Source organism: Urocampus carinirostris, chromosome 1 (assembly GCF_059441175.1).
Source record: "Urocampus carinirostris isolate Australia breed hairy pipefish chromosome 1, RoL_Ucar_1.0, whole genome shotgun sequence".
Lineage (NCBI taxonomy): Eukaryota > Metazoa > Chordata > Actinopteri > Syngnathiformes > Syngnathidae > Urocampus > Urocampus carinirostris.
In genome coordinates, this window is record NC_142349.1 from 40,739,194 (window position 1) to 40,766,375 (window position 27,182).

At 38.6% G+C, this 27,182-nt stretch overlaps 3 protein-coding genes across 8 annotated transcripts; 2 read left to right on the forward strand and 1 right to left on the reverse strand.

Annotated features, from left to right (window-relative positions):
* Positions 1-886: 886 nt before the first annotated feature.
* Positions 887-6,743, reverse strand: msrb1a (methionine sulfoxide reductase B1a). Its single transcript, XM_088339132.1, has 4 exons — positions 6,439-6,743; positions 5,631-5,773; positions 4,866-4,980; positions 887-1,324 (listed from the first exon to the last, which is right to left on the reverse strand). Exons 1-4 carry the CDS (start codon positions 6,491-6,493, stop codon positions 1,305-1,307), a joined length of 333 nt encoding a protein of 110 aa, XP_088195258.1. The 5' UTR covers positions 6,494-6,743; the 3' UTR covers positions 887-1,304.
* LOC148374643 (testis-expressed protein 2-like) lies at positions 6,040-22,680 on the forward strand. Of its 6 annotated transcripts, none has more exons than XM_088338999.1 (13): positions 6,908-7,050; positions 7,147-7,221; positions 9,017-10,075; positions 10,408-10,587; positions 10,665-10,920; positions 11,186-11,370; positions 11,519-11,701; positions 14,485-14,584; positions 14,673-14,805; positions 20,047-20,184; positions 21,429-21,638; positions 21,718-21,838; positions 21,908-22,680. In XM_088338999.1, the coding sequence occupies exons 3-13, from the start codon at positions 9,512-9,514 to the stop codon at positions 22,097-22,099; spliced, it is 2,262 nt and encodes a 753-aa protein (XP_088195125.1). In that variant the 5' UTR covers positions 6,908-7,050; positions 7,147-7,221; positions 9,017-9,511; the 3' UTR covers positions 22,100-22,680. The 6 variants fall into 6 exon arrangements, with proteins under 6 accessions (XP_088195152.1, XP_088195125.1, XP_088195145.1 ...); XM_088339019.1 differs by having other exon boundaries at positions 6,916-7,069; XM_088339043.1 differs by having other exon boundaries at positions 6,937-7,221; positions 9,017-9,624; positions 9,702-10,075.
* Positions 22,030-25,817, forward strand: ndufb10 (NADH:ubiquinone oxidoreductase subunit B10). The gene is made up of 5 exons (XM_088339131.1): positions 22,030-22,158; positions 24,762-25,012; positions 25,191-25,329; positions 25,459-25,598; positions 25,674-25,817. Exons 2-5 carry the CDS (start codon positions 24,865-24,867, stop codon positions 25,763-25,765), a joined length of 519 nt encoding a protein of 172 aa, XP_088195257.1. The 5' UTR covers positions 22,030-22,158; positions 24,762-24,864; the 3' UTR covers positions 25,766-25,817.
* Positions 25,818-27,182: the final 1,365 nt, after the last annotated feature.

Below are 27,182 nucleotides of genomic sequence, written 5' to 3' on the forward strand. Positions count from 1 at the left end.
TTATTTTCTATAATGCAAGTCCGCAACTAAAAAAACAAATATGTGAGACTTGATGGATTTGTTACAAATCAACTGAAATATTGCAAGCCTTTTATTATTTTAATATTGCTGATTATGGCAGGCGGTCTACCAGTACACTTTGTCATGATATTCCAATATTTTGAGATGGGATTTTTTTTTTAGTTTGCCTTAGTCAGGAATATTTTTAAAAAGAATCAATACGTTTAATATATTTCAGTTGATTGAGAGTGAATCCAGTGTATATGTCATTTTTGTTTTTTTTTTCAAATTACATTAAAGAAAACAAATATTTTATCAAAATATTGTGATTTTGTAACAGTCCTGTAAAGTGCGGTTCGATTCAAGAAATGAAGCAAAGACAGTAGTAGTTGTAATTGTACCATTAGGGATGCAATTGAGCCAGCCGCTAAATAATACCAATTGTATTAGTCTTGTTGCTTTGAGGACGCTCATCAATATACTACAAGAAAGGACATGGGCTGTAAAGCAGAAATACCAAAATTCATTTGTGTTTGAGTTTTAATGCTAACTGAAATTGATGGCTTCACCCTACTACCTTATGGCACATGTGGGGTTAAATAATGTATTATTGTATTGACAAGTTGTTGGTCAGCAAATATTTTGTTTCCCTTTGTGAATTGATGACTGATGCGGTTTTTTATGCGCTGTCTCAAAAAAAGCCACTAACAAATAAAAGGAAAGCTGGGCGAAGTGAGAGCAGTATTTGTAGATCTAAAGCATTTTCTGTGCCCAAACGCTGCAATATAAATGTTTGACCTAATATAATTAATCTCTTGAGTGGACAATGTAAAATTGCTTCACAAATCTTTGGAAAAGATCAAAAGAATCAGTGACAAAGACAGAATTGGTTCAGTATATTTTAAAATATTTTATTATATCATTAACACTCAAAGACTGCTAACTTCGATTAAAGGTATTTTGTGGAAAATATAGCCAATGTAAAGAAATAGAGGAAAAATTAGAAAGATGTCTAATATTCTTAGTAGAGTGAAAATCAACAACTCTAACATTTAAAATATGTCTCAATAAACATTAACTGCATAACCGATTGTAAATGTTAGCGCAGTGCGGCTTTCCTGAGTTTTACATATTGCATGATAATAAATCTTCCTTTATTGCTGTGCAGCGAGGTCAAACTTCATCCAAACTTTGGAGCTTCCCAGTTGGGCTTTTCCCCAAAGCTCTTCATTCATTGTCCACACTTGCAGAGCAGATCCAGACAACTCTACAACCCACGGAGCACTTCCTCCTGAAAGCTCACCTTACTGTCCATCAACCTTGTCTATGAAAAGAAACAAAAACAGGTGGCATCATGTGAAATGTTCTTGGGGTCCAACCCTAAAAACCGTGTTTGTCAAATAATAGTGTTTGCACAAACAGACGTCAATTCAAAGGACAATTTAACACATAATTGCCTCATGCAGTGAAGATGCTATTTGTCTGGACTTTGTAGTTTTAACGTCTTTACACAATGCCTAAAAAAGTAAAAAAATACAAAATAAAGCAAGACATTCAAGGTGGAAACAAATGTGATGCATTAGATTACCGGTACTGTAATTTGTTAGCATACAACTGTAATAATAAAGGTCTTACTTGTAAAAAACAGAACAGGTGTATAACTTTACCATACCAATCACGGTTCACAAAACCCTCAACTGCATGGGTTGTCGGGGCACCAATAAGGACGCAACCCTGTACAGCTTTCATCACTGTTGACGGTCCCTGGCCTGTTCTTGGGTTGTGGCACAAGTCTATTCCTTAATATTGCCCACTTCTTTTTCGGTCTTCCTCTCCTGGAGAAATATTTTGGTATCTTGGAGATGATCTTGAGATGTGACCAATGCCATACCACAGAAGTTTCCGTCCGCACACAGCTGACAACAGTTATTTGTTTATTCGTAGGGTCCAATGTATACAGTTTTGTTTGTCAGTTTTGTTTCCTGTAGCATCGCATCTCCATGGTCTGGATCTTCTTTTCCAGTTATGCTGTGAGAGTCCATGTATCACAAGCGTAGAGAAAGATGGAAGTAACCAGCCCTTGCATGAATCTGATCTTTGATTTCACTGCTGGTTTGTCTCTCAAGATCGGTTTAGGCTTGACAAGTGTGGTTGTGGTTTGAGCTATCTTGTCCTTGATTTCTGGTTCTGACCCCTCCCTCTGATGTGACAGCTCCAAGATATTTAAGTTTGGTGACAAGTTTTAGCTCTCTGCTGTTGATGGTGATGTTTGTGTTGATACCCTGGGGATTGTTGTTCATTATTATTGTTTATTTCTGTGCTGATTTCCGTCCCATACTGTATTGATGCTTTGTTCAGGCGATTGATTTGATCCCTGAGTTCCTGTTTGTCTCCTGCGGGTTGGCAACATCATCAGCAAGACAGAGGTTAGTGATGTTGGGTTTCCCAATACTGACTGTACCTTCATGTTCCTCCAGAGCTTCGGACATGATCCTCTCCAGGAAGATCTTGAATAAAGTTGGAGAATGCAACCTTGTATCACACAGACTGTGGTTTGAAACTACGCTCCATTGGTTCCAGTGATAAGTACCATTGGCATTGGCATACGGTTGTTCAAAGGTCTGAAGTACTTTTTGGCCCAGTTAGTGCTTCTGCAAGGTGGCCCAAAGAGCAGCTCACTATACTCTGTCAAACGCTTTCTTGAAATGAACAAAAAGGTGATCGAGGTTTCTCTGTTGTTGTTGCAACTTCTCACATATGATGCACAGATGTGGTGCTCCTTCCCTTCCTGAAACCTGCCAGATCTTCGGCTAGGATGTTTACAGCATGTGGTTTCAGTCTGTTCAGTAGGACCTTTAGCATATCTTTACTTGCATGGCTTATATGACTGATGGTTCTGTAGTTGGAGCATAGTTGAAGGTTTGCATTCTTTGGTAGTGTAATAACTAGCGATTTTGTCAATGCACATTGGGACTGTGCTCTTTGCCAGATCTTTCTGAAAATCTATGACAAGATGTCTATAGTTTGCTCACCATCATTTTTTATAAGTTCTGTTGTCGATTCCTTGAGACTTCCCATTCTTCAGTGAGTAAACTGCTGCCTTAGCTTCTTCTCTGAAGATAGGGGAAGTCATCACTTTTCTATGGTTCGGAATTCTTAAGGACCTCAGTGTCTCCCTGTGTCGGGTGGTTAAAAAGTTTGGAACAGTATTCTGCCCATCTTTTCATGATCTCTTTTTCTTCAGTTAGCTTATTCCCTGCCTCATCCTGAATGCTGTTGACTTTTGCTCGTTTTATTTGTGTGGGGTCTTTTACAACCTGGAAGAGTTTTTGAATAGTTCTTGTTGACACACTAACTTCGAGCATTAGTCTTTGCTCAAGCTTTTAATAATTTTCTTGTTGGCTACTCGATATTTTGCTGCTCCTCTAGGGCTGTTCCTTTTCTCCTTTAATCTCGCCTCGTCGCACTGTTGAAAAGTTTTGTTTGTCACCCACGGCTTTATCATCTTATTCTGGTGTTGTCCTATAATTTCTCTTGCTGCTTCAGTCATAGTCACGGAGAACTTGGTGGTCAGTTTTTTAACATATTCGTCCAAGGCAAGCAAAACAGCAAACTTCCTGACGATAAAGGCCTTGAAGACCGACCACCTGTGGGTCTTTCAGTCACTCAAGATCAAACTTGATCCGTGAGTTCAGTGACTTCTTGACCTTCTGGAGGAAAATGCGGAAGTTCATCATTCATTGTGATTGCATTGGCTCCTGAATATGCGTCTGTGTTTGCTGTCTTCATTCCACTTTTGAAATGCTGTAGAATCATGATGTAGTCAACCTGCCTGTGGTGGATTCCATCCGAATGGTGCCATGTCGATTCTCTGGAGTTCTTGTCGTAGCCAAGAGTGTTTGCCAGCACCAAGTTGTTGTAGCTAGCTACCCCGGGAAGGCGTTGTCCTCTTTCATAGGTTTGTAGGTTGGGTCACATGTTTTCTTACAGTCTCTCTCTCCGAGCATTCACACCAATTTAGGCGTTCCAGTTGTCTTGCAGGATCATATCTTTCTTTGGTGCTTTGTCCATTATGTCTTGAACCTGGCCATAAAAGTTCTAAGTTTCTTTGTCACTGTTTTAAGGTTGCTGCAGAGGCCTGGCTGACTGTGATGTTGAACGGAGAGGCACTGAGGCGTATTGTGAAGACTCTGCGTGAGATTGGGCAACATCCCAATACAGATGATTGATGATTTTATGCACCAAGAATCCCACACCATACATGTTTGTTAGCTTATCCACTATAGTAGAAAACTTTCCTTGTTGGTTCGAGGTGCGAAGGTTCCATGTGGCAGTGCTTAACGTGTTCCTGCATCTCAATCTAGGTGTCTTACTAACAGTCACACACTTATCACCTCCGACCTGATAGTTAGCAGAAGATGCGGTCCTGTTCGACCAAGGCAACGACCGAGTCGCTATCAAGAGTGAGTTGTTGTTGTCCATCCCTGTCCAGACTGTTTTAAGTCTTTGAGTGTGAATTAGAAGTAAGATCAGGCCCCCCCAAAAAAACAGCCCGACCCGGCCCGCAGGTATACAAGCCCGAAACAGCCCAAGCCCGAATGATTAACTTGATTTGAGGGACCAGAGTGCTTGTATTGTACCGTTTGTGGCCAAATCATAAATTTTTCAGTCTTGTTCAATTGAACTGAACTATGAGTTGAGATAAAAGTGACAAATAGAGAGTTTTTAAATTATATAGCAACAATTGGAACCACATAACTTAAATATTGGAAATAATTTCCAAACATAAATAAGACAAAAGAAACAAACACATTTATCTGTCTGCACTTGGGATTCAACAAGACGTAATTGTTCTGCGAGTGTACCTTTAGGGATGAACTTGAGTGAGCTGCTGAATATTCAAAAACGAGACATGCCTTTGGCAGGTCCATCATTGACAAACTCATGGCCAAGGCCATTTCCACACTTGCCACAAGCCACCTGCAGAACAAACAAAATTCCATTGTAAATTTATTGGGTATTGGCTGTGTTTTAATTGATTATGCTATAATAACCAAAATTATATTACTGACTGAATTAATCTATTAATTAGTCAGATACAAATAAATTGCATTTTATTCATCATACTGTTATTTTCCAAGTACATAAAATTACCATTATTCCCACAAACTGATTATTGTTTTACTTCTGATAATATGAGTAGCACACCAGAGAATCAACAAATGAAGCTACCACTTGTGCTTGTTTACGTTCTTGGTGAGTTGGTTCATCTGAAAAGCTACATTTACCCAACTGTTAAAATAAACTGTTAACACGTTCAATGCGAAGGATGAAAATATATATATTTTTTCCCATCATGTTACTCAGATTAGAAAAGATCCCTTATCTTCAATGGTTATAATTTGCATGGTAGGCTACAAAAGTAGGCGGAATGATAAAGCATAGAACTGAAAAACATTGCTAAATATTTGGTGTTGACTTATTTTTACTGATCCGGCCCACCTGAGAACATAAGGTCAGGATTCGGCCCCGAGCTAGATGGAGTTAAACATGCATGGTGTAAACTCTGCATTGCATTTTTTTAACAATTGTTATTACATTTACTCTGTTTCCTTGTGAGTGTACTGTACCTTAAATGCGCCAGGTCTTTCCTGGTGTTTGGCCACACTATCCTGGTGGACGGTTTCTGTGAAGGCAGGCCAGGGAGATGAATGTTCGTACTTGGAGCGGCTGGAGAAAAGATGGTGATCACACTTGACGCAGGCATAAATTCCTAGGATGACAAAAAAACATTAGAATGAAAGGATTTTTATTACATAGCACTATTTTTTGCAATAAGATAAGTATGATCTGAGATGATGAATCTTATAATGTCCAAAATATGAAATAGTAGTTGGCCCATCCGCATCACGGTTCCTAGGTTTGAGGTTCAAATTTCAGTTCTTGCCTCCTCCATAGTTTGCAAAGGTTTACCCCGTCTCATTGGTGCATTGAAAACAAGCCTGTTAAGTTCCAGTTGACCGCTTACTCTCAAAAGTCCACATGTATCAAGTGTCAACTTTAGTCTAGATGGTCTTTGCACTATGTACCCCTCCTGATGCTCTAAGGCATCAAGAAACAGATGTAAGGACAATGACGACATTTGGAATTTCCTCCCCAAGTAAGTACAGTACCGTACCTGGTGTTTGTAAGGGTTATGCAATTTACAGAACTGGTTACAAAAGTCATTTGAAGTTATTCAAATCGTCTAAATTGCACCACATAACAACTTTTTAATGCCACACACATAATAATCGACTTAAAACAACTACAGAAAAAAATCCTATATGGATGTTGAATTTAACTATAACTTGGCTAACCAGCTAGCTTTCTACTGATGGCTTAGAATGTTCCAGGTCACAAAATAGAAAACAACATCAAGTTGTCGTTCGTCGTAACCTGGTTTGAAATGATCTTTATAAACCTCCCGGCCGTAGAAGGAGCAAAACGACATTTCAACCTGCGCTTGGTCAGACCCGTTCAACAGCGGTAAACAAAAAAAGTAGTTTAATAACCAGCCAACGTATAAAGTTTTCGTCGCCTCATTTACTTCCGGCTAAAAAAAACAACACCATTCAAAATAAAACCGGAAATGTGTTTTTATCAGACCCATTATGATTACACGCTCGCCTGTTTGGAAAATATCTGTAACCGATTACTAGTGGTGAATAATTGAAGATACATGCTGCATCAAAAGTATCAGTACTTTAATATTCAGTACGAGATTATTAAACTAACCCCGTATAAACAAAACCATGTCATTTGATGAGCTGACGTATCCTACACTAAGCTGTGGCAAATGACACATGCATGTTATCATTTAAATATTCTTTTTGTTGTTGTTGCGTACTGTTACATAAGGGTTTGAACTAGATCCCATTTCTCTTTTGACGTTGGCAGGATGAGCGACGGTTTGTACCGTTGGTCTTCTACCCCGAAACTAATCTGGATTAAGATGTTTGTCCAGGTCTACTGCCCCCTCGAGCCCAATAATCACATTATGATGCTTTGGTATGTCGCCTTCTTAAAGGTAGCGCTAACGCATTTGTGCTACTATTTTTGCGTGTTGTAAGGGGCAAATTGAACAACAAAATATTATCGTTTAAGTTTTTGTGAAGGGGACAGATGATGCACCCAATACGCCCAAAAGAAGGTCTTCTCAAAACTGCAGGACCTTTTGGGGTGAGTGCATCGGTAATATTCTGACAGAAAATAATGACATGACCCACACTTAACAGTCTATGGTAAATTATGTTTTAATAGGAATGTAATTGCATTGTTATATTAAAGTCAAATGGTAAGGCTTCCTGTTCAAAAGAAACCAATTTTATGGATAAACCTGCTGGGCGTTATTGCCATTCCTGATTGTTACGTTATAAACGCCCTAGTGGGATAAAGTTCCCACTTTGAAAGGTCAAATTTAGACAATTTCCAAAGGCTCACTAACATAGGACTACTGCACATATTATTCACTGACCTCAGGTTTGTCTGTTTTGTATCTAAATCTGCTTGATGATCATTAAGTCAAAGTCAGTCAATGTCTTCCAGTGAATGCTTTAATCACTTAAAGACATCTGGGATAATCTTATCCATTAACTGCATACCTGTCAACCTCCACGGCTCCATGCCCTTACTAACTGTCGTATTTTCCCTTACAAAATACAAAATAATCTAACACCATATTTTTTTTTCAAACGTGTTTATTTATGTAGTTTAACAGGTTATGTTGTACATGTGTTTCGTTATATCTTTCTGTACATATTCTTAATAAATGATGAATTACAAGTGTTGCTTAATTACTGGTGTTCTCTATTGTATGCCACTGTTGCCTTCTTTGCTGACATGACGTTTGTGGCTCTTTGTTATAAAATGCGTCTTTCAATCATGGAAACCGGAGGCAGCTACTTTCACGTCTTTATTGCAAGCAACACAATGTGAATATTCCACACCTTTCTTTGAAGCTTGTATCAATCCCTCGTATCATCCTGACATTTGCTCCCACCCTTTGTGATGCTTGCTTCTTCCATTTAACTTACGGCATTTTAATTCAGGTTCGGCCATTGCGACTTGATGATTGTATCCAAAGAAAATTCAAAACTATGTTGTAATGTAGGCCTACTGCTCTGCTTTCGCTTTGTTCACGTGTGATTGGAATGATACAATGGGAAATTCCAATGCGGCAGACACATGCGATCAGTAGCATCAAATCGCTCGCTTCGTTTGCAATGAGAAAAAAACATACCGAGATAGAGGCTACCGCGGCAAACTCGTTTGACTTGATTGATTTGCCATTTTATGATAGTCGGTGTATACCGGATGGTACCCATAATTGACAAATTTGTGTTTTTCACTACAGATTTTACGTCGTACACGTCTTAAAATGCATAATAAACATACTTTGTACGGCAAAAACATGCAGGTTGACAGGTATGTAATTGAATCTACCTGCCCATCTTATACAACGAGCTTGACTGGCATGTCGTCCCGCGTGTTGTAAATCGATTAAGGAATGATGTTTCCTGTGATTATGAGCAAGATTCTCCAATGACATTTGAGAGGGATGGGGTTTGAAAGTGTTAAACAGATGAGTAACATCTTCACAATCTTGGGTTACTGTACTTATAGTCAAGTCAAGTCATTTTTTAATTTTATTTGTATAGCCCTTAATTACAAAAACTTTCATTACGTTTAATACTGGGCAAAAATTGTTTTTAAAAAATCGTCGAGAAATTTGTATTTCTTTAACGTAAGTCCCTACTTAAGTCACCGCCATGTTTGTCTGCTGTGTTCTTGCTTGCTGATGCAGTGGTTTTTGTTTGCAGTTGACGACAGTGCCTTGTATTGGTAAAATATTACACAATAGGGGTTTAAAAGACTTATAATTTAAATGTTTTTATGTAAAATTCAGCCTCATTAAAATTCCAAATATTTAATAAAATCCCAAATGTATACTGTAATGTTTTTTATCAATTTTCAGTGTCGCTGTCAGGAGTCTCCATCAAAAATTGCAATTAGATACAGGATTCCAAGTTCTGAGACTTGAGCTGACCCTTTTGATTCTCATCTGACTTTATCACTAATGTTGAGGGGACTAGTTTCATCTTGAACAAAAAGGCTCTCCCAGTGACCTTCTCCAAAGACAGATCCCAAGAAGAGCAAAGACGTCGGATGCCCCTCTCTTCATCTTTTGCTTCCTCTTAATGATTTGTCTCCATCATTTTTGTCCACTCTTCCGGATTGCGACAAGGTCATATCTTCCTTTACAAACATAAAATGTAAAGCCCAGTGCTCTGGTAAGCCTGATCCAGGTTAGAGTTTTCAAATTCAGACACAAAGTTTGAATGGCACTCATTGAAGCAAATTCAGGTGATGACTACAGACACCGATTCAGGAAGTCCCAAAAAAGCAAAATGTCCAACCAACACCCACTTCCACCGATCACGAGTCTGCTACCAAGCATAGAAACACTCTGATGGAGCACCAATGTAGGGAGGATTTGGAGTCCTTGCACAAGTTTTGGAATAAGGTCGATCAGACAATGCATGGGAAAGAAAAGCGCAGGCAGAGCTGGGCTCCAGGTGGAGAGTATGTAGACCACAAGTGCCAAAAGATAACTAAAACGGATGCATGTGATGTCACTGGAAACTCCCGTGTTTCTCCAGAACAAGTCAACAGGAGCGCAGGCCACCCCTTTGGGATTCACACATTAAATGAAATGAAAAAGTTAATGGCCCAGTCGAAAGGATCAAGAGCTCAGCAAGGTCAAGTTTCTCCTGAATCTGCTGGCACGGTCTCAAGCGCACGTTTTCAGATTCATTGTCTCTTTCTGGCGATCCTTGTTTCTTATGTGTTATCCACAATACCCCTGGCTGCTTATGTCAATGGTGTGTCAGTGGGGTTGGCCAGTGGGTTCATCGTGGGATCGGCGGTCATGTTTGGGATTGCTGCCAGACGCTCAAGTTCTACAAGAAAGTCAGCGCACATTAAGCCAAGGAAGTGGCTGTATGTGAAGCCCACAGATACAGAAACACTTGAGGTAAAGTTTAAAATTAATTCACATTGTGCAGTTCAGCAAAAGATGAGATAGAGCCTTCTGATCCTAAATATATTATGGCAAAACTGTTGCTAAATTACTGCCATGCAGATATCAAGACTGAAATGTCAATTCTGCATAAAACGTGATTCTGTGACTATTTTCGAAAAAAATGGTTGATTACTTTTTGGGGGTTGAAAGTGTTAAACGGATGACTAACATCCTTACAATGGAATCACTCTCAATATAAATGATTAACAAGTATTTGTATTATTATGATTAATGTGGATTAATTTGGCACATGTTGATGAATATCATTAAAAAATGTCTCACAGGGTTGGGTGAATCAATCATCCAGTTACAACCCAGAGACGTTCCATCTTTCTTCCACACGTCCCGTCTTCGCAAGCCTTACAGGCACTCAACTGCGTCTGTCACACCCCCGAGCATCTGATGGGACCTCCCAAGCGATCACAGATTTGCCTTCACGCACCTACCAGCTGGAAAACTGTCAAGTTTGTCTATCTGAAGGCCTATTTCATCTTTCTTTATCATTGGGATGTAATCCTTTTCTGTTGACTGCCATTATCAGGTATCTTTGGCTCCTCCTGGTTTGGCCCGGAAAAGGCTCTGGAACAAAAAATACCCCATCTGCCTAACTCTGGCTGAAGGCAAAGTGGAGGAGGCAAATTCTCCTGAAGGGCAGGAAGGAGAAGGGTCAACAAAAAGTCCTGGCAGCATCCTTTACCTATTCACCTGCACAGGCCGAGAGAAGGAGGAGTGGTTTGAGAACTTGAGGTCTGCTTCCATGATTGTAGGCACACGCTGTGTCAACACAGAGAGCACAAGTAAGCACACACTTAATACGCCAAACTAACATTTGATAGATTAAATTCTACCTCTGAAAGTACATTGCTGACTTCAAAAACGTGTAATCATTGTAGATCTGTCTTTTCATTAAAACTTATTGATTCAACAAATATATTAGCGTACAATTACAAAAAGTGTGAGGTTCCCATGATAGCAATCATCCCTTTCTGAAGTTATTACTCCTAATCGAATTATTTTGAAAATTGATTTTTATTTTATTTTTGAGTCTTGTCTCTGAAACAGAAACATCCCTTGTTGGCGAATCTGTTCACGAAAGCACAGATAAGCATCCTAAACTTCAAGAGCTGATGAGAACAAAGAAATCACTGGACTACAAAGACTATATGATACATTTGGTTGGCTCGCAGAACAGAAATCCCGCTCAAGACTTGGTTACTGATAAGGAGAGTTTGGAAGCTCATGAAAAGGTGGATGCGCCCCACAATTTAAGTAGTTAAACGTATTTTAATGTAATTTTGTACTTGTTTAGCAAAATACACATTTTTAAATTAGATGCGAAAATTACTTAAACTCACGTTATTATAATATCACATTAAAAGATAAATTTTTCTGTAGGTGAACACCAAAGCGGCAGTGGAAGAGTTAAGTGCAGACTTTAAGGCAGAGCAAGACCCAGGAGAGGCTCAGATCTCCTGGTTGAACCCTTTGGTAGACAGAATCTTCTGGAGCTTCCTGCGGGATCAATACTGGACTGATGTGGTGGCATGCAAAATCCAGCAGAAACTTATGAAGTTCAAAGTAAGGCTGAATGACAAAAATGCAAGCTTCTCTCTACAACCTAAACTAGAAGATTCGTTTTGATGGTTTTTCAGAAGTCAACTAAGTCAACCAATCCTCTTGTATGTAGAAATAAATGTGTAAATTGATAAGTACTGACAAACGTATGTCATGCAAACAAATTAACAGATAAATAAATCACATATTAACTACATTTATTATATACATTTGGAAGTTATTCACGTATGTATTTTATCTTTTTTTTGTAATTGAATGTGTCATTTAACTATTTCAGTATTCAAGTCAAGTAATGTTAGTTTGTATATCCCTTAATCACATGAAGTTTCTCAAAGGGCTGTACAGACTCCAGACTATTATTACAACAACACAATTCAGATGAATGACAAGAGGGTTCAGCGATTAAGCAAAAAACACCCAAAAAACACAAAATAGACGTTCTCCAATTTAGGGTATCCAAAATCCATGGGTATGCGCTAAAAGCACACATTGATTGTTAAAATTTTGTATTCTACAGTCAAGACCAAAGGAATAATCCAAATCCTACCGCAACCTTGATGTGGAGCTCTGTGAAGAATCAGATCTATGTTAGAGTCTCTTTACTTGTAAAAAAGAGTTATGAGGCAAAAGGGACGGATTACAACACGGAATGCCAAACAATGCAGGAATGCTTTTAGCCTTATTTTCTTTTTTAATCTGTCGGCATTATCATGTATTTTGGAGTAAATATTTTATGAGATGGGCAGCATGGCAGCGCAGTGGTTAGCGCATGTGCGGCACAGTTCTGAGGTCGTGCGAACCTCCTAAGTGGGTTCAAATCCAGCTCCCGGCCTTACTGTGCGGAGTTTGTATGTTCTCCCCGTGCTTGCGTGGGTTTCCTCCGGGCACTCCGGTTTCCTCCCACATTCCAAAAACATGCATTTCAGGTGAATTGGCCGGTCCAAATTGTCCCTAGGTGTGACTGAGCGAGTGAGTTGTCTGTCCCCGTGTGCCCTGCGAATGCTTGGCAACCAGTCCATGCTCGGTGATTGCTGGGATGGGCTCCAGCATCCCCGCGACCCTACTGAGGATAAGTGGTGCAGCTGTTGAGATGAGAGATGAGATGAGATGGGCAGCACGGCAGTGCAGTGGTTAGCACTTGTGCGGCACAGTTCTGAGATCATGAGATCGAACCTTCCTGTCTGGATGTTCTCCACGTGCCTGTGTGAGTTTCCTCCGGGCACTCCGGTTTCCCCCAACATTCCAAAAACATGCATGTCAGATTAATTGGCTGTTCTAAGTTGTCCCAAGGTGTCAATGAGTGAGTAAGTTGTCCTTCTCTGTGTGCCCTGCGACTGGCTGGCAACCAGGTCAGGGTGTCCCCTGCCACTGCCCGAAAACAGCTGCGATGGGCTCCGGCACCCCCGCGATTCTACTGAGGATAAGCGGTGCAGATAATGGATGGATGCATTTTACGAGATTGGATTCACCATTTATGTGGAGAATTGTGTCATCAGTGGACTACCAAATTTGTCTTTTATTTTGTCATCTATTTTGTCATTATTTTGTTGTGTATTTTTCGATATTTTTCAGATATCTTGTCATGTATTTTGTCACAACAAAATATTATTAAAATAACGGGCCAGGTTAAACAGGCTGAACTTTTCACCAATTGGGGGTGAAGGCATTGTACTTATGCTTGTTGATCAACCAATAGGTGAAAAGGTCAGCCAGTTGGACCACCCCACTCATTTGAATAACGTTTCATTGTGATAAAAACATGATAAAATATTACTCAAATACAAGACAAAATACGAAACAAAATATATGATGAATTACATGACAAAATACACGTCAAAATACATGACAAAATAATTACAGAGATCATTAAAAGACAAGATAAATGAAAAAATGCATAAATAAATGGATAAATAGCATTGATTTCATATTTTTAGGTTTTATGTGATTTGTTTGTTCATTATTTAGATGTCATGTATTTGTGGGGATTTATTTATCTGCACATTTATTTCTACGTATGAAAGGATTTTTTCTCCATAGTCAACTGGCTTTATTTTGTTAGCCAATTGCCATTCAAATTCATCCTCACTGAGCCTGAATCCTGGCCCCCAATAATGCCAGCATCTTTATGATTTGTAATTGGTTAAGAGTGAAACTAGTTAGCGCTAATGTAGATTTTCAAAACACAACTGAAGTCATCTTCATTCACTGACTGTTAATAATTCATAATAAATCTGGGATTTGTGACACTTTTGCACATTATTGACTTTATTTTGTCTCAGCAATAGGCGTACATTTATTGGGAACTGTTAGAGACGTGAGGGTTTCTATCAATTACTCAATTTTAGTGTCTTTGGGGGATAAGTCCACATAAAAGACCCAGGGGCCTATATTAGTGGGTTTAAAAAATTAAGTTAACCCTCACTATAACGCTGTACACTTTTCACTGTCGCATCACTTCATTGATTTACATCGTGCATTATTTTCTGCATCCTGATTGGCTAATGAGTCTCCTACTTCTTCTCTCCCTGATGATTATTTCATTTTTATTAGACAGTACTGCACCGGTAATTTAAATCAAAAACTTTTATACATCATATACTAGTATTTGTTAAACACGTGATTGTGCCCGTAAAATAGGGTCTGTTCTTTGGTTTCAAAGTGTAATAGAGTATTTCATAATCTAATCCCCACAATAAATGAGGGATCACTGTATGTTTAAACGTATTAATGCTGTTTGCATGACATTAAGGGGTCCCCAGAAAGATAACATTTTTTTCCAACTAAAGTTAAAGCACTTCATGAGTGAGCTGACATTGATTGACCTGGATATGGGCACTTGCTTTCCTCAAATCCTCAGCATTTCCAAACCTACCCTGGACCAGAAAGGTACGCAAACAGCTTTGTCTTTATAAAAGCATTTCAAAATCATGTATGTACTATGAAGGAATATTATAACAAATGTGTTCCTTTTTAGGCCTTTGGCTGGACCTTGAACTCATGTACAAGGGCTGCTTTCAAATGACCCTTCAGACAAAACTGAATTTGAGTAAGCTGGGTAAAGATGATCAAGACAAAGAACAATGCGTTTCGGAGGCAAAGCGAGAACGGTAACAAGTACCCTTTAGCCCAAGTACTGTTGTTAGAATAGAATAGAATTGTGTTTATTGTCATTGACATGAATTTGGTAAAACATTGTAAGCAACAATATTAGACATAGCACTCCAGAGTAAACATGTAAGACTTTAAAGAGAAAACTAAGATTAAAGACCGTCAGAATAAATACGCGAAAAACATTTACAACATAGTGCTTAGAAACTGGCCCAAATTCTAATAATAATTAAATGAAAAAAATAGTGCTTTGTAAGAATTCTGCAATAAAAAAGTAATGCAACTCTTGGAAGACATGGGTTTTTGTTTTTTGGGTGTGTTTTTTTTCTTTTTGGTGGGAAATTATGTGTGCTTGTCAATATGTTTGTTAGTAATTTGGTTTGTTTTGTCAATGGAGGTGTTAGTAATTAATGTAGTGTTTCTGTATGCTTCAAAAATCAGTGAGACTCAATACAAAGCATGAGCAATCTAAATATTGTTTCATATAATGTACATGGGCTAAACCACCCCATCAAGAGAAAAAAGATATTGAATCAACTCAAGACATTGCAGAGCTCAATAGCCTTATTACAAGAGACACATTTGACCGAGATTGAACATAAGAAGCTAAAAAGAGAATGGGTGAACCAGGTGTTCTACGCATCCTATGGTAAAAGGAGGGGAGTAGCAATTTTACTTGGAAAAGGGGTGGCGTTTAAAGTCGAAAAAGAAGTGAAGGACAATCTGGGGCGATATATAATGATTATAGGGTCAATGGCCGGTAGGGAAATATCAATAATGAATGTTTATGCACCAGTTGAGGAAAAGGGGACTTTTTTTCAAGTATTAGCTAAAGTAATAACCAACTGTGCGAAGGGAATGTTACTTATAGGAGGTGACTTTAACACTGTACAGAATTGCAAAGTGGACAAGTATCCTTCAGTACATGGAACAAATACAAAGACGTCGAGGATGTTAAATAACATAACTAAAGAATTGGGATTGATAGATCCATGGAGAGAGAAGAATCCCCAAACTAAAGACTATACTTTCTATTCAAACCCGCATGGCAGCTACTCGAGAATTGATTACTTTTACATTTCAAGACAACATATGCATACAGTAGTAGAGTGTGGTATAGAGAATATTACTATAAGTGACCATTCTCCAATTACTTTGAAATTAAGTTTAGACAATGAACCCCATTTTAGGTATTGGAGGATGAATGTATCTCTCCTCTCAGATAAAAACGTAGTACAGGAAATAAAACGGTGTATAAAAGAATATTTCCAAATCAATGACAACAATGAGGTTTCTCCAACAATATTATGGGAAGGAGGGAAAGCTGTAATAAGGGGGAAATTAATAGAAATATCGTCCCGGCTGAAACGAATACGCTTAAAGAATCAGAAGGAATTGGAGGATAAGATTAAGGAACTAGAAGAAGAACATAAAAAAACACCAAATGAATCCAGATTACAGGTATTAAAAACAACCAGAAGCAAATTAGATGAACTTTTGACAAATAAAGCAGAAGGGGCTCTGCGCTTTGTGAACCAGAGATACTATGAAATGGGCAATAGAGCCAGTCGACTGCTAGCCTTCCAACTTAAAAAGGCCCAAACAGATAGAATTATATCACAAATAAAACATCCTATCTCTAAACAATGTTTAGTAAAACCCAAAGGTATAGCAGAAGCATTTGCAGATTATTATAAAGAATTATACAAGGACTCAGAAAATGACTTAGATAACTACACGGCACAAAACTTTTTAGGAAAACTACATTTACCAACACTAACAGGGGGGGATACATTAGAAATTATTCGCCCCATTACAAAACAGGAAATACAAGATACAATAAATAACTTAAAAATAAATAAATCACCAGGAACGGATGGATTCCCGGGGGTGTTCTACAAAAGCTTTAAGGAAGAATTAACACCAGTTCTGCAGAAAGTATTTAACTATGCTCTAACAAAAGGAGATCCCCCCAAATCATGGTCGGAAGCCATCATAACAGTCCTGCACAAAGAAGGAAAAGACCCAATATTGTGTGAAAGCTATAGACCAGTTAGTTTACTTTGTAATGATCTAAAAATTCTTACAAGCATACTGGCAAAAAGAATGCAGAAATTTATAGCGAAATTAATTAGAAATGATCAAACAGGGTTTATTCCGGGAAGGCAGGGTGCAAACAATATTAGGAGGATACTAAACATAATTACGAGCACAAAATCTAAGACCCAACCCTCGATGTTACTGAGCTTGGATGCACAAAAAGCTTTCGATAGGGTGAAATGGAGCTTCTTACATCAATCACTTATAGCTTTTGGCTTCCCTCCAATATTTGTTGAATGGGTGAAAATTATCTATAAAAATCCGAAATCTCGTCTTAGAGTAAATGGTCACTGTTCAGATTTCTTTGAAATCAAAAGAGGAGTCCGGCAAGGGGATTGCTTAAGCCCACTCTTGTTTGCAATAAGCATAGAACCACTCGCAGAATCAATTAGACAAAATGAGCAAATAAGGGGGATATTGGATGAAGGAGGAACAGAACATAAAATATCATTGTTTGCAGACGACCTGTTGGTAATGCTGAAGGAACCTTCGTTATCAATACCACCACTGTTGGAGAGCCTTAAAATATATGGAGAAGTAGCTGGGTATTCAAATAATGAGAGCAAATCAATAGCAATGATGATATCAGGAAAATGTCCAACAGATGTGATTGAAAGGTTTGATTTTAAATGGACAAATAAAGGGTTTAAATATTTGGGGGTGACCATTACACCACATTCCACACAGCTGTTTGATGCAAATTATGGAATGTTGATAAAAGAAATAAGGAAAGATTTGGAAAAATGGGAAATTTTGCCCTTAAGTCTTATCGGCAGGATAGAAACAATCAGAATGAACATATTACCAAGACTATTATTTCTGTTTTAATCCCTTCCAATTCTGATCCCGGCATCCACATTTAAAATGTTAAATAAGTTAATAGCAAAATTCCTTTGGCAAAACAAGAAACCCAGAATAAAATACAAAACCCTGTTAGCTCCTAAAGAAAAGGGGGGCCTAGACCTACCCAATATTAAATATTACTATTGGGCAGCTCAAATTAAAGCACTCATCTTGTGGATTACTACAGACAAAGATGCGATATGGGTGGACATGGAGCAACGATCTTGTCCAAATATGCTGGTGGAATCGTTACCATACATATCAGTCACGAGGTGGAAGAAATTAAAAATCCAGAATGAATGGATTAAGGGAACTATTAAAACTTGGTCAACAATACAAAAAAAATTAAAAATATCAAGATCTGTGAATAGGGCTACCAAAATAGCGAAAAATCCAGACTTTAAACCTGGGGGTATGGAGGTAGGGTTTCAAAAATGGGCCCAAAAAGGACTGATGTTGATTACCCAAGTATTGGAAGCACAGGCAATGAAATCATTCGAACAACTCCAACAAGAGTTTGACCTACCCAGAAATGATTTTTACAAATATTTGCAACTAAGGCATTACCTCCAGAAACACGAGGAATGGGGGAAAATATGTAAGGAGCCAACTAAGGTAGAGGAATTATTAATATCGTATACAAAAGGACAATCAATAAAGGGGGTTATATCAAAACTATATAAAGCCCTGAGAATGGATCTCAGTAATGAGGACATGGCAGTTAAGGAAAAATGGGAACAAGAAACTAATGTAGCGATAAAAGACAACGAATGGGAAAAAACATTGAAAGAGGGACACAAAATAACCAACAGCCCGACATGGAGGGAGTTTGAATGGAAAGTAAAAATGCGATTCTTCTATACACCCTCTATCACTTCAAAATATAAAAATACCTCAAATCTATGCTGGCGTAACTGTGGGGGGGTCGGTGACTTTACGCATATTTTCTGGAATTGCCCTGTAATATTAAATTTTTGGAGAAGTATCCAGAGAGAAATAAAATTAATCACGGGCTGGGAGTTGCGGTTGGACCCAAAGGCTTACGTAATAGGAATTTTGCCAGAAGAATTACTATCTGGTCAACAGAAATATATACTAAGGGTAATGCTTCTGGTAGCAAAGAAAATGATCACAGTGTCCTGGCTGAAACCACAACCTCCTGACATAAAACAATGGAGAGACAAATTAAAGCAAATGTACATTATGGAAAAAATCACTGCAAAACTTCAACTGAAACTTGACCAATTTGAGAAAAGATGGAAGCCTATCACACAAATTTTACTTGATGTCTAAACACCTCCCCCTATTTATTATGTGGTTTTTTTTTTGTTTTTTTTTTGGGTGTATATTTTGATTTATTATTTTATATATATGTGTTTATATATATATATATATATATATATATATATATATATATATGTTTCTTTTTGTATGGATGTATTGTATGAACATTTATTCTTCCTTTCTATTAATAGTATTTTTTTTCTTCTTTGTTGTTTCTTCTGTTATTTATGAGTGTGTCAAGTGTATATATTTTGTGTTGATGTATGATGGAGGAATCAAACCTCTATCAAAATTGGTGTGAGAAATAAAAAGTTAAAAAAAAAAAAAAAAAAAAGTAATGCAATGATATTAGCAGCAACGAAAATACCTTAATAAGTTGCAAGATACAGTAGATATATTTCACACTTTTGCACCCCTGTTAAGGGTGGTGACGGCCCTTGTTAAGAAACTGCCCCTGAGCCTGTTTGTCCTTGTTTTAAGGGACCTGTAGCACCTACCAGAGGGCAACAGGTCAAAAAGGTGGTAGACGGGGTGAAAAAAGTATTTTATTATGTTAATGGCTCTGCCGTGGTATCACAAGCCAGCAATGTCCTCCAGACTGGGCAGAGAGCAGCCAATGATTTTTTGGGGGCTGTATGTATGTTTTTTTTCTGTTTGCTGCTGTGCTCCCATTATACCACACTGTGGTGCTATATGCTACAGTTGTACAGAGGGGTATGATAGAAAAACAAAAACAACTTTTAATTATACTTCAATTGCTTTATTTAATTCTATTTAAAATGATATGCGTTATCATATAATATAAAGCACACATTTAAATCAGTACACTTTTTGTTTAATATCTGGGATCATGACCAATTATTAAGTAAAGGAAATAATTCCAATAAATACCACATATGGACATTCACATTATTGTTGTAATGCATATCTCTGATAGTGATTTTTGATGATTATTAACATGTTTCCATGGTGGTCATAACGTGTCTGGTGCGTTTCCCCCCCTCCCGTTTGAGGTCAAAACATAGGTTGTCCAAGTTGGCTGACAGCGATGGGGAGTCATCAAGTGCGGCTTCTTCCGATGATGACGATGCCCTGCACATTGCATCCCAGGAAAATGGAGGAGACAAATGGGCAGTAGATGCAGCTGACATGTATGTCTATGCACAGTGGCAATTTTGTTTGACAGGGCAGGACAGGGCAGGACAGGTCAGGGCAGGATTTATTGTTGTAACTCGTGAAATGCACAACAAAACTGAAAAGTGCCACCCTGATGGTGCAAGAAAATTCACAAGATAAAATACCGCAGTTTAAGAAAAAGGTTAAGAGTAATAGTATCAAATAAAAATGGACAAACAAAAAAAAAATTACGGAATCATACCTTCTTATTACTGCATATTCCGGTCTAAGCATTTTGCACCATAGCGGGTGACTATTGCCTCCAAGTAGACGTTGTTTTTCAATGGATTAGTTCAAATACTTGATGTCTGGGGTGGAAAGTGTCCCTCACAATTATCTGAACTCTCTCTACACAGCAAACTCTGTTCAGTGTTGATCACCCTCTGAAGTGCAGATCTCTGGGCAATTGTGCAGCTGGTGAACACAGACAGTGTGTAAGAATGGACTTGACACAGCGTATGTGACAAAGACACAAGCAGTTCTTTCCTAGTATAATTCTTTCTAAGCACTCTCAGAAAGTAAAGTCTCTGATGCACCTTTTTAAGGACCTGTGTGCTGTAATAGCTGTAAAATCCTCCTCCACGTGGACCCTAGGAAATAAAAACTTGACACCTGCTCCACATGGTTCTCGTTGAAGATTAGGAATGGAATGACGTTTTTTTCTACGGAAGTCCACCCCCATCTCTTTAGTCTTTGGTGTGTTGGGCCATAACTGTAAGCTAAGCTAGAGATGGGCCCAATCACCGTGGTGTAATGCGAGAAGATTTTGCTGACATGATCAGAGGTGCGGTCGTATGCGTAGAGTAACCTCTAAGAAGGGAATTTAACACACATCCCTGGGGTGTGCCAGTGTTGATGTTGAAAGATGTGTGGCGACCCACTCTAACCTTTTGTCTGCAATCGGTCAGGAAGCTGTCAATCCATATGCAGATAGGGTATGGTATACCCAGGTCCAGCAATTTATAGATTTTCTTTATATTTGTGGAGTGGAATGATGTTGAAAGCATATCATACACATACTACAATCATATTTATGCTCATTCAAGTAACTGTTGTGAGGCAGGTTCTCTTGGGTTTATGGACATTGTTCTCAATCATCTAATTGAGTTTAGCAAGACATATTTATGTTGCTGTTTTAATTCTACATGTTACAATGCCTTTTCAATGTATTTGGGCAGTTAAAGCTGTAAGTGACTATTCTATACTGTATTGTTTCTAGGAATTCTACAGGAACCACCAGTACAAAGTTTCTGAAATTTATGGATAAGATCACAAGGTCCAAATACTTTCAGAAGGCAAGAGAAAATGAATACATCTGGAAAAAGATCACAGAGGTGACCAATATGCCTCTCATGCTCACCGTTGAAGTTCTGGAAGTCTCAGGGACAATGGCAATTAACCTCCCACCACCTCCTTCTGACAGGATATGGTATTAAGTGTCCAACTCTGGTGTTCCTAGAAAAGCGTAATCACAGTGTTATGTTTTTGTTTTATTTTTAAATTTCTAGGTACAGTTTCCGGGCACCACCCAAATTAGACCTACGAGTGCGTCCCATGCTTGGAGACAGGGAGGTCACTTTTGCTCAAGTCACTGAGTGGATTGAAAGAAAGCTCAAGGGGGAGTTCCAGGTCAGTTTTGTGTCATCATTTCATTGATTCATCCGCACATTTTTCATCTGGGTTTAATGTCATTAACAGAAATTGTTTGTCATGCCCAACATGGAGGATTTATTTGTGCCACTTATGACTTGTGGACAAGTGACAGGTGGCATGTCATTCGCTCCTTTCGGGAATCCACTTCACCACCACCCATCTCCCATGGATGCCTATGAACCATGGCTTAAAATGCTCACTGGAAATTGTGATTTGGATGACTCCAATGATGATTAAATATTGGCACTTGGCTAGACATTTTTTGAAAGAAAAACCCAGATTTTGTTTGGAATTTGGTGAGAGAATCAGCTTATACGTTTCCTCATATTTCATACATTTTTTTATCATTTTAGATTCTGTATGCTGTATTTTTGTACAGGGAAGAATTTTGTTTTTAAAACCTTGTTTTTGCTTAGACTGATCTCGTCTTGTACATTTTATCTCGAATCTATAATCTGCTACACGTCATAAGCAACATTAATTTTACTGCAAGTTAAGAAAGGACTAAGAAAGATTCCGAAATAATTATTCGTGATGTTTGTTTCGTAAGTAAAATATTTTTTGTTTACACAATTTTCTTTGTCTTTATTATACTAAGTCTGTTTTGATGTGTATGTTTGTAAAGTTTATTATCACTTAATAAGGGGAATTACAATCATTAATAAGGGGAGAAATTGGGTGAGGTTGACAGGTCATCAAAACAAATCAGTACAAGCAGTGTTTTTTGTCAGCTTTTTTAGAAGATGTATAGTCCAAAACTCAATGTTTAAATGTAATAAACTACACCTGTTGCTTAAATAAAAATGTGCAAACTTGTATTTTTATCTTCAATGATAATTTTTTTTCGAAACGCAGTACATAGTCCTGCACAAGTTATGAGCAAACAGGCCATTTTATACTTGGGAACATTTTTACATTATTTCTGAGGAGCCATTAAGTTATACTGCATATGATTTGCTTTTATTTATGTCGTCAACTTAGTCTCAATTATAGTTATTACAGTGGGGGAATGTAGATTTTACATCTAGACCTTTAGCTCCAGTCTGAATTAGTGATGTATCGTTTGCGAACAAATCGGCTCTTGGAGGTAAAATGTCCTTACTTTATTAGTCAAGTCAAGTCCTGATAATTCGTATAGCCCTTCAGCACAAGACGTCTCAAAGGGCTGTACAGACAATACACAGGGCTATACAAAAAAAACATTACTTGACTAGACATCGTCACCATGAAATATAGGTAATTACAGAATTTTCGGTGAACAGCTTCCTGAGGTCAACATCATTCATATGCTATTGTGGGTTTTAAGCTCAAATATAAACCCTTACACTGAGTTTGCAGATCAAATCTCAAAGGGCAGAGCATTTAACAGCACCCAGACCCGAATGGAGAACGCTCTTGAACCTGCGGATTTCTTCTTGGCTCTTGGGATCGCTAGTAGACCAGCATTTTCTGAGCGAAGGCTTCGAGCAGAAACATTGTGGGACATTAAATCGGAAAGATATGAGGGGGCCAGTCCATGCACAATCAGAAAGCATATCTTTGGGAAAAAAAAACTTTAGTTAAACAAGACAGTCAGCAAAGAGAAGCTCGGCCCGACCTGAGCATAAACACCCAGCCCGAAAGTCAGGTCAGGCTTGTGCTCAGGCTCAAGATCTTACTGATTGGCTGAAAGTGGCGGACAAAATTCGGAGTTGTCTAACTTTTCGTTATCAAATCAACAAAACAATAGATTTCCTTGTGCAGTTGGGTCTCTTCAAGTTTTAATGGCTGTTGGCACGATCGCTTTGACCGATTACCGATGTGTTTTTTCTCATGTGTTCATTGATGAGATGAGGTGTGTTGACGTGGACTTACTTTTGTCTCACCTGCTTGTAAATCACATTCAACTCCAAACATTAGGGTACGCACCACGCATGCACAGTAACAATGTGGCATCATGGGTAATGTTGTCCTTATGTTATTAGGCACATAACATCACAATCGCCTCATAGCCAATCTTTGTTTGTGAAACCGGTGACATTTATCAACACTCGCTTGCTGGCTTTCAGATGCACCTTGGAATCAGATTGGCTAAACCAACAACTTTCTCGAAGAATGATGTTAAATATGATGAAAAACACTAGATAAAACGAACAAAAATGTGAACAACGCAGTGTCCTCTGCCTTGAAATGGTTCAGTCCATTTGATTCCTAGCACCACTTTCGACCCCTTCCCGCTCCTTTTTCGCTCGGTTAGTGTCACTTGCAGCATAGTGGTGGAGTCTGTGGAGTCCGATGTATTACACTGAGAGTAGGCCCAGCAGCAACTCCGCTTCCTAAGAGCTCTCAGGAGGAACTTAGTACATAAGCTCAATGTTTCATTACCATATATAAGAAATTCTAGCAGGATCACAGAGTCTCATTGGTTCAAACTTGTATAGAAAATTGTCTGCACACTCACCTTTGGTTAGCATAAGTTTTATTTCGCTGGGGAGAGAGGGGTTAGGGGAGGGACTGCCGCAGCAGCACATTTAGCACAGGAACAGCCTTCAGGGTTTTTTCTGAATTCTATTTTTGGAAAAATTATAATCAACATCACATGATTGAGATAATTTTGGGCCCTCAAAAGGTTTTGAATGCCCTCACGGCCCAACACTGATTACTATTTACCCGTTTTCTGTTCAGTTACCGGTATTTTCCTTTCTGACTTTTTAGAAGTTTTTTGCTGACATCTGTTGGCAGTTCAAGGTATAGCATTTTCAACCATGACCTTTACTCTCCGACCTTCCGTCCTTCCTACTTCAAGGAGATGTTTTATTAATATGAAATAAATTCCAAAATAAGCCAAATGGACCTGCTCGTTTTAAAATCATCCCTGGGACCTATTTCTGCATCTAATAAACATTTCACTGTCTTGCAGTTCGCCGCCATTGGGCCAGTCCTAGTGCGCATGCGCACCTCCAGAGGAGGCTTGTTGAGGTCGAATTGTAGGATATTTCCTACATTGATTGAAAAAAAGCGAGATGCCCTCAGACTTTGAAAAGGATGCGTATCCGGAGCCTCCTCGGCAAACTCCGGTTGTGGATAAACAGACTGCTCTGCCAAACCCTGCCTTGATTGGGATTAAACTCTTCTATTACGCGGTGGACTTGCCTGTTACCACGTTTAGAGGTAAACGAAGCTAACACGACTAGCTCCCGGTCAGCTATTGCAGTCTATACTGTATTACATTTACTGCAATATTTTATTGACCACATTACTTTCAGGAAAATAATCCGTATGCATTCAATCTCACTCTTTGTTTTTTGTGTTGTATTTTTATAAAATTGGCTTTGTTCTCTCTTTTTAGAGGCTATCGAGAAAGTCCAGGCTAAAAACAAGCCAGTCTACTACCACCAGAAATTCCGCCGCGTTCCTGATCTGACTCAATGTGAAGAAGGAGATTACGTGTGCTATTATGAGGCTGAGATGCAGTGGAAAAGAGACTAGTGAGATGTTTTTTTTTCTCCCCTCAGTTGTCATTTCGATCAACGTGGGCATACATTACAGTACCCACATGATGCCCGGTTATGACTTGTACCCTGATCAAGGACGATTTTACTGTTGTCATTCTACAGTAAAGTGGACCAGGAGATCGTTAAAGTTGTCCAGGAGCGTATGAGAGCCTGCCAGCAGAGAGAAGGATACAGTTACGAGCAAAATTGTTTGAAGGAGATAGCGCAGTTCGAGGAGGTGGCTAAGAACTATCAGTCACGTTGTAAGTTTGTCATTCTATGAACTATTTTGTCAACTATGTTCTGTAGTGTTGACCTTGATGTTTCTCTTGGCCCAGATGGGGACTTAGGAGCATATGCCAATGCCAGGAAATGTCTGATGAAGCAGAAGGAGAGGATGATTGCTGCAGCCCAGACTCAAAATGTTTAACGGTGCTATTGTGATTTCCGTGTAATGTAAAATAAAATAAGTTAAATCATTATCTCTGTCCCTCAATTTAATGGGCGGCTCATCAGTATTATAAACAGAAAGATTGGGCAATACTGGGATTTTTTGTATCTATACGTTACAAGTCAGTGGCGAATTTATCAGAGCTTCGGGGATGCTGTGCACCCAAAATGTCTGTCCGGTTATTATCTTTATTTTTTTTTTCACTTAAAATGAACCCCCTTACTCTAGAATTACTATAGACCAGGGGTGGCGAACAAGTTGGACGCAAAGAGCCGAAATTTTTAATTGAGAGTCAAAGAGCCACACCACGCACTGACCTGCCATGACAGACAGACACAAACAATTAAAAACATGATTTCCCATAACACAATCCTTACAATGCAACAAGTATTGTTCTTGTGTTGATTTCAGGGGAAGTGTTCACCCTCAATACGCACACACAAAAAACTAATCATAAAACAAGGCAAAGAGCCACAGTATATAGAAAATATAAGGCAAAGAGCCACTTTCTTATTGGCCAAGAGCCGCATGCGGCTCTAGAGCCGGTTGTTCGCCACCCCTGCTATAGACCCTCACCTGAATATGGTGCTTTTCTTTACAGAAAAAACACAGAACGTCCATGCTGGTGCTGAGAGGATCACCACACACACAACTACAGTACACACACAACAATTAAGTAATATATGTTCATTAAAAAAGGCATAGTATTAGTTGATAAAATAGTTGTTCAACCCACTGTATAACATACTTTCTGCGTTATATCGCCACCACAGACTCCACTGCTATGCCACAGGTGACACTAAGCAAAAGAGGAGCGGGCAGGGGGCGAGAGTGGTGCAAGAGATAAATTAGACTGAACCATTTCAAGGCCATGGACACTGCATAGTTCACATCTTTGTTCCGTTATATAGTTTTTTCCATCATTTTTAAGCCTATCTTGTCCTTTATTAGGGAAAGTTTTTAAAATGCTAAAATTTTGAAGGTGCTTAGGTTGAATTTGGGGCTGCTTGAGCACCCCCATAAAAGGGTGCGTTACATCTGTTATCCAAGTAAATACTGGGTGGTATCAATTGATACCAATCTGATACTGATGTTTTGCTTGGAAATGTAATAAATGAAACCCCTTGTGTTAGTTTATAACTACAAGAAACACAGCAGCAAGAATTTAGGCACTAAAATGTTTGAACTTTTATTGAATAACATGTAAACTAGCAATAACCTACAGGAAAAAAATATAAATGCTAAAATACCTTCCATTGCACAACATTTCTAAAATAAGGTCAGCGATGCAAATAAAGTGTACATGATTGGATCTCATTTGAAAGCTATAATATGTATAACCGACATCCATTTACAACAAGCATGTCCAAAGTCTGACTCGGGGGGCCAATTACGG

What these genes read in the sequence shown, in the direction of transcription:
- LOC148374643 (XM_088339026.1), top strand. Translation starts at nt 9,512, where the DNA reads ATGGAGCACCAATGTAGGGAGGATTTGGAGTCCTTGCACAAGTTTTGG. An exon ending in TGTCAACACAGAGAGCACAA is followed by an intron (nt 10,921 to 11,185) that starts GTAAGCACACAC and finishes TCTCTGAAACAG; the next exon opens with AAACATCCCTTGTTGGCGAA. An exon ending in AGAAACTTATGAAGTTCAAA is followed by an intron (nt 11,702 to 14,484) that starts GTAAGGCTGAAT and finishes TTCCAACTAAAG; the next exon opens with TTAAAGCACTTCATGAGTGA.
- ndufb10 (XM_088339131.1), top strand. Translation starts at nt 24,865, where the DNA reads ATGCCCTCAGACTTTGAAAAGGATGCGTATCCGGAGCCTCCTCGGCAA. An exon ending in ATGCAGTGGAAAAGAGACTA is followed by an intron (nt 25,330 to 25,458) that starts GTGAGATGTTTT and finishes GTCATTCTACAG; the next exon opens with TAAAGTGGACCAGGAGATCG. An exon ending in TAAGAACTATCAGTCACGTT is followed by an intron (nt 25,599 to 25,673) that starts GTAAGTTTGTCA and finishes CTCTTGGCCCAG; the next exon opens with ATGGGGACTTAGGAGCATAT.